At 32.7% G+C, this 6,481-nt stretch overlaps 1 protein-coding gene across 9 annotated transcripts in view; it reads right to left on the reverse strand.

Moving 5' to 3' along the window:
- Positions 1-6,481, reverse strand: part of LOC100575094 — a 31,859-nt gene that overhangs the window by 9,385 nt on the left and 15,993 nt on the right. For all 9 annotated transcript variants that reach the window (XM_029489710.1, XM_016806605.2, XM_016806604.2 and 6 more), the window contains exons 8-10: positions 5,767-5,793; positions 3,668-3,724; positions 2,481-2,507 (exon numbers count right to left, since the gene is read on the reverse strand). In XM_029489710.1, coding sequence (XP_029345570.1) covers positions 2,481-2,507; positions 3,668-3,724; positions 5,767-5,793 — 111 coding nt within the window. The remainder of the gene's footprint in view (positions 1-2,480; positions 2,508-3,667; positions 3,725-5,766; positions 5,794-6,481) is intronic.

Raw genomic sequence — 6,481 nt, forward strand, 5'->3', positions numbered from 1 at the left:
CCCTTCCAACCACCAAACGTTTACTCAAACCATACCCATTAAATTGGACTGACTAACATAACTGAACCTACCAATCAACCCCAAAATCCATCCACTAGTATAGGCACAAGCCTGGAATAGTAAACGGCATAGCCACCCCTCCCAAAGCAAAGCAAAGCAATCTAGCCAGTCCATTCAATACTTCAAACCGTCAACAAGTACCTGCTAACCAGAACAAGACGAACAGAAGGACCGGACCAGACCTCAAACCCACAGTCGACAGCCAGATACCAGCGCTAGGTACTACCGCCCCACGGCGAATACTTGTATCGACCGGCGACGCAACGACGATTCGCCGCTCCACGGCTGTAAACGTCAAACAACCGCTGAATCTCAGTAGCACTACCGCCCCACGGCGAGTACCCGTACTGACCGGCAACGCATCGACGACGCGCCGCTCCACGGCTGCAAACGTCAACCGACCGCCGAACACCAACAACACTACCGTTCCACGGCGAGTACCTGCATCGACCGGCAGTTCCACGACGACAGTCCGATACGCCGTTCCACGGTATCAAACGTCGTCCGATCGCCGAACACCAGTGTCGATATCATTCCACGTGACCCGCGGGTGCCACGAACGCGATCATCGATCAGACGGCAACCGACAATATAAACGGCGCCGATCCACGGAGACGACCCATACTACAGTCATCGCCGTTAACTGATCCAGCTTAGGATATTACCGAGCAGTCAACGGACTCCGGCGCTATTCTAATAAACGGCCCTTTTCAGGGCCATCACTCGTTCAACCTCGACGCTTAATTAAGCTGATCGACCCGAGTCTGGTTCGTCGTCGGAGTACCGCTTAATTAAGTTTGTACCGACGACGGCCGACTCCCCTGCCCGATAATTATTGTACATAGCAAATATCAACACCATTCCTCATAAATATGTAATTAGGATCCGGCAACTGCCCGATCGCAACCCAAGCGCCCCCGATTGTGTCGACCCACTTATATAAGTCTGGTCGGCAAAAATCGACGCTTTACTTGGTCCCTATTGTAAATATAATATACTTTAAATAGAAATAGAAAGAACTGATTACTATAAACAAATTCAAGAGTTCGTTATTTACGACATGGATCGCCCGATCGGGTGAACCGTTTCATATTATTTTAAAAATATCATTATCAATATTTATATACTATTCTAAATAATTTCTCACCAAGTAAATAAATTATTGAAACAAAATAAGTTTACTTAAATTCAATATACCTACTTAGCATTTATTCATGATATAATTAGTATATCACATCTTTATTATAGTATATTTTATAAAGTACGGACAACAATTGTTTGTGTAAATACTGAGTATATATTGAGTATTTACCCAATAATCTATAAGAACGGTAATATTGTTACGACAACGACGACGACGGCTACTGTGATTCTGAATTTAATATAAATTTCCATTAAAAAGTTTGCACTTTTTCATTTATAAGTTATAAATTAATTTCTAAACGTACGATTTTGATGATTTTTACAAAAGCACGTTCTACACAATATTTCTGATGTTTTGGAGTTAAGGAGTTTACTAGGAATTAATTGATGCATTGGAAAATTAGTTAGGTATGTCGTATAACAAATTTACCTGTAATTTACACAGTTTAAATAGGCAACTCGAGTGGCAGGATAGTAAGCAGGATATCCTGTTTCGATATACTATACACACACCGTTGTGCAGTTATTTTATTTTTTTAATTAGCTCGCGCCACGACCGTGGCGCTGGATTATTGTCTAAATTACTATTACGTAGTATGAAATACTTTGGATTTGAACTTTTTTACAATCACCAGATTTTCCAAAGCATCTATTCTCTTTCTACGAATTTTTATACGAGTGATCGTATTACACACTACCTTCTAAGAAATACAACAAGAATACATTTTACTGTGTATTATTTCATAGTGAGTTATTAGTTCCCTCTTCTCTGATGTAGATTTTTAACAATTTATACAAGGATATTTACAAATGTAATATAACTACGTCTTGGTTATTGAGTAACGGGGATGACATCCTCGGAACTCCCTAACGCCTAGGTGGAATGCAGCAAGGTGGATATCGGGATAGTATTAGGATTGTAGTACTTGTAATATTATTACAAGAGTATCTGGGTATGTAATCTCCTGATTATTTTCCTGTTTCCATTTATAGGTTGGGAATCTTTATGTACGATGTCCGAGGCATATTTTGAAGTTTCTTAACAAAAGAGTGTATTATAGTAATGAGGAATTGATCCATCAAAATCCTTTTTGGTGAAGGTGCTTCAGTGACTGGATCGCTTACTTGTCTGAGGTGTTTCTAGATCTTCAGGCTACACCTTTACCTCGGTGACTGATAGATACGCCGCATTGCCACAACCGATAAGGATACCCCATGCATTATCCATTTTTTAAATAAAATATTAAAAAAACTATGAATGTATAGTGTATACTTACAGAAATAGTCAAGAGTAAATTGAGATTCTATAAAAAGATACATTATATTATTCATAAACCTCAGTTTTTTACATATTTTATATTTCATTGTAATTAACTCGTAACATATTTGTGTACGGAAATGCAATATAATAATGAATGAAAATATTTTAATTATTATTTTAGCTTAATGCAATGAAGTATAATGGAACATATTAACTGGATGGGCCACTAAAAGTATATTACCTACCTATTTACTTATTATAAATGCGTGAATAGACTTTTAATTATATATATTTTAATATATCAATTATAATAAATTGTACCAGCATATTTTGTAATAATATTTTTATATAGAACATATTAAAAGTAATAGGTAATCAAAGAATACAACAATTACAAATTTGTTTGTATTTTTTTCCACATATAATGTCGATGAGAGTTTGTCGGGTATTCACCTAATTTCACCTTATTTCAAGTATTAGATTTAAACTGTTGTTTAAATTATAAATATTAAATTATATTTTAAATTATATTTTAAATTATAAATCAAGTGGAATAATATGCACAAATACATGTTCAGTGTATTGTTAAATAAAGTACATTTAACGCATGTATGGTTTGGAGTGTATCTATAAATATTGCAATCAAATGATTTCGAAAGTTGTTTTGAATTTGTTGCTCATTTAATTGTTAGATTGGTAGATGATCCAAATTGTTTTTCAAAGATCTTTTAAAGCATGTTTCCATAATAATTTACAGGTGAATCATCATAATCATAATACCTACATAACTAGTGATGGATATCTTTACCGTTAAATATGCATTGGCACTAGTCACAATACCAAAGTTATTTTTAAAGTTATTGTACTTACGTTAGGTATAATTATCAAGAGCTCAAGACCCATCAATTAAATCAAAATACTATCGTGGTCCATGGACTAAGATAATGATATACTGTTGTAACCAGACTGTTATAATATAACCAGACGTAATAGCTGGTATTATCATAAAACATAATTGAAGTGACAGATATCAAAATACCATTGTCCACTGAAAAATATTTCAGTTGACCTTTATATCTTTTATTTTAGTAGCTATAGTACCGTTTCATAGTTTTAGAGCATATTATAATATATCATAATATATTCTATATTACATGTAAGATTTATGTTTTGTATACAGTTTAATATCTAATTAGTAATTACCGTGAGTATTTGCTACTATATTTTGATCGTAGTTGTATAGAGCAGTGCATGTTGGTACTGAAATTATTTGAATTATCTATGATTATAAACCTGCTCAAGCTGGGTGCATATAATATTCCAGAAAATAAACCACGAGAATATAAATTTACAGAGTGTTTAAATACAGAAAATAAAAATACAGAATTTAAAAGTACCAGAATGTAAAAGTCCCAGAAAATATTGAAATAGAAAATAAAATGAACAAAAATAAATGCTACAGAATGTAAAATTATAAGAATTTATATTTAGTAGAACGTAAAAATCCAGAAAATAATATTGCAGAAATTCCGCTGGGTGTATAATTCCAGAATGGAATATAATAGAACAAAATTTGTCCGAAAAATGATAAGGTAGCTTATACCACAAGACTATACCAGCATAATATATATTATAACAATATTATAACAATTATGACAGTTATATTATATTATATTATATTAGCGTTATATTATAACAATTATAAGAGCATATTACAGTGACACCAATTTGAAAAAACATCGTAGGGTGGTGCTATGCTAGCGGCACTCGTCGCTACGCTCCTCGGCGCCGTCGCTCAGCTCCGCAAATCGAAAATATCCCCCGACTGCTGTGCAACCATAGATAATATAAGCATGGATAGGACATGCCTATACCAGTTTCATATGGGGCCGTGTGCTTTTTTGGGGAAGAGAGAACGTAAAGAGAGAAAGACGATATGGGGCTTTTTAAGGTTATGTGCAAAACTATTTTATTAAATAATAATGAATAAACATGATAGTTAGTTATATTTAGATATTTGTCAGTTTGTATTTTGATTGTTTTGCCACATGTACCTGGAAAATGGAAATTGTAAAATAATATGTTAACAAAATAAAATTATGTTATTTTATATTATTTATTATTATTTATCAATTATCACATCAATATTCGTCCCATATAACCTTAAAATAGTATCACTAAATTTTCATGTGATAAGTTCTTATGTCCTATCCATGCTTATATTATCTATGTATGCAACACCACCTCAAGTTGGTCACAGGCTAACCATCGCACAACCACTCTTATCATTTTTCGAAATTATGGTCTACGTTATTATTATCTGGGGACTTACTTTCTGCAAGACTACGTTCTGTGATTATAATTTCAGGTTTTCAATTTTCTGGGATTATAATTCTGTCATACATATTTTATGTTAATTTTATTTTCAGTATGAAAACAATTCTGGACCGTTAATTTCCAGTTATTTTATTTTCTGTAATTTTACTTTCTATAATTTTATTTTCTGTTCCTTTATTTTTCTGTTAAATTTACTTTATGGATTTCTAACGTTTGCGCCGTTTATTTTCTGGAACATTACGGGCGCCCCTCAAGTTTATCATAAAAAAGGCCCTTAATTTGTCCTTATTTTTCTTCAGTTGGTGCATTACAACTGAATATTATAATTTATAATATTTTGCTCATTGATTCTCAGACAGATGTACAATATTTGATCTTTTATGAGTTCAAATCTTTTGACATTCGCTAACAATCTGTTATTTATTATATAACATTTGAAGTTCCATGTCAATTATCATAACAACCACTATCGAAAAATGTTGTATCTTTTTGTTTAATACTAGTAATACTACCATTCCCTGGACATCTCATTTACTGTAGAGCTACGATATAATTTATAATTTGTTATCTCATTAATAACTATTTTATTAGCCCTAGTTTAAAAAATGTTCCAATATATGCCAACCAGTAAATTCCTGATTATTTTCCTGTTTCCATATCCAGCTTGGGAATCCTTTATGTACTTCTATGTCCAATGCTTATTTTTAAGTTTCTTAACAAAAGAGTGTTTTATAGTAATGGTGTGTTGGCCCATCGAAATTCCTCGTTTATGAAGGCCTAACTTTTTAGTGAAAGTACTTCAGTGATAGGATCAGTTCCTTAGGATGTTCTAGACATTCGGGCTACACCTTTACCTCGTTGAATAAGATCGGCTGGATTGTTACAACTGTTACCCAATAACGATATCCCACACAATATAAAATATTTAAATATAACACTATAAATAACTAGTTATGTATACTTACATAAATTGTCTAAAACAGGTTTATATTCTATAAAAATATGCATTATATTATTCACATATCTCAGTGTTTTAATGATTTTATATTTCAGTCTATTTAGGGGCGGTGATAAACTCTCCCGATTGTATAGTAAACTCTCCCGGGTCAGTCTATGTTCACCTGAAGGAAATGTGTAAACTCTCCCGGGTCAATATTATGTTTACCTGAAGGAAATGTGTAAACTCTCCCGAGTTGTTTTAAATGTTATTGCTACTCTATAAATTGCCTTAACTGCAAAGATTGTGAATGTCATTTAAAATTTTTACTATAAATTGTATTACTGTTAACCTGTATTTTCTATTTAAATATTAATTATTTATACCTTAAGTTTTTTTAAATCGGTGTGTTCCAATTACCATAAAAAGTAGTATTTTGACTATAATATATTATAGCTCACAGCAACAATGATTTTTATTATTAAGGGGGCTGCAGCAGGTTTTTTCAAAAATCAAAACTAATGTAGATTTGACCGATCTAAACATTAATTTTGTTTGTTATAATGTTTTTCAATATATTTAAATTCCGTATCATAAAATAAACCTTAAGGGGGCTGGAAGGAGCTCCAGGCAATGAAAAAAAAGTGACTTTTAAACCAATAAGCTAGACAAAACTGGAAGAATTTGGTTTGACCGATTTTAATTTTGAAAACGGATTATGTTTGATCAATAAGTTTACTAGG

The sequence above is a fragment of the Acyrthosiphon pisum genome, chromosome A2, assembly GCF_005508785.2.
Source record: "Acyrthosiphon pisum isolate AL4f chromosome A2, pea_aphid_22Mar2018_4r6ur, whole genome shotgun sequence".
Taxonomy (NCBI): Eukaryota; Metazoa; Arthropoda; class Insecta; order Hemiptera; family Aphididae; genus Acyrthosiphon; species Acyrthosiphon pisum.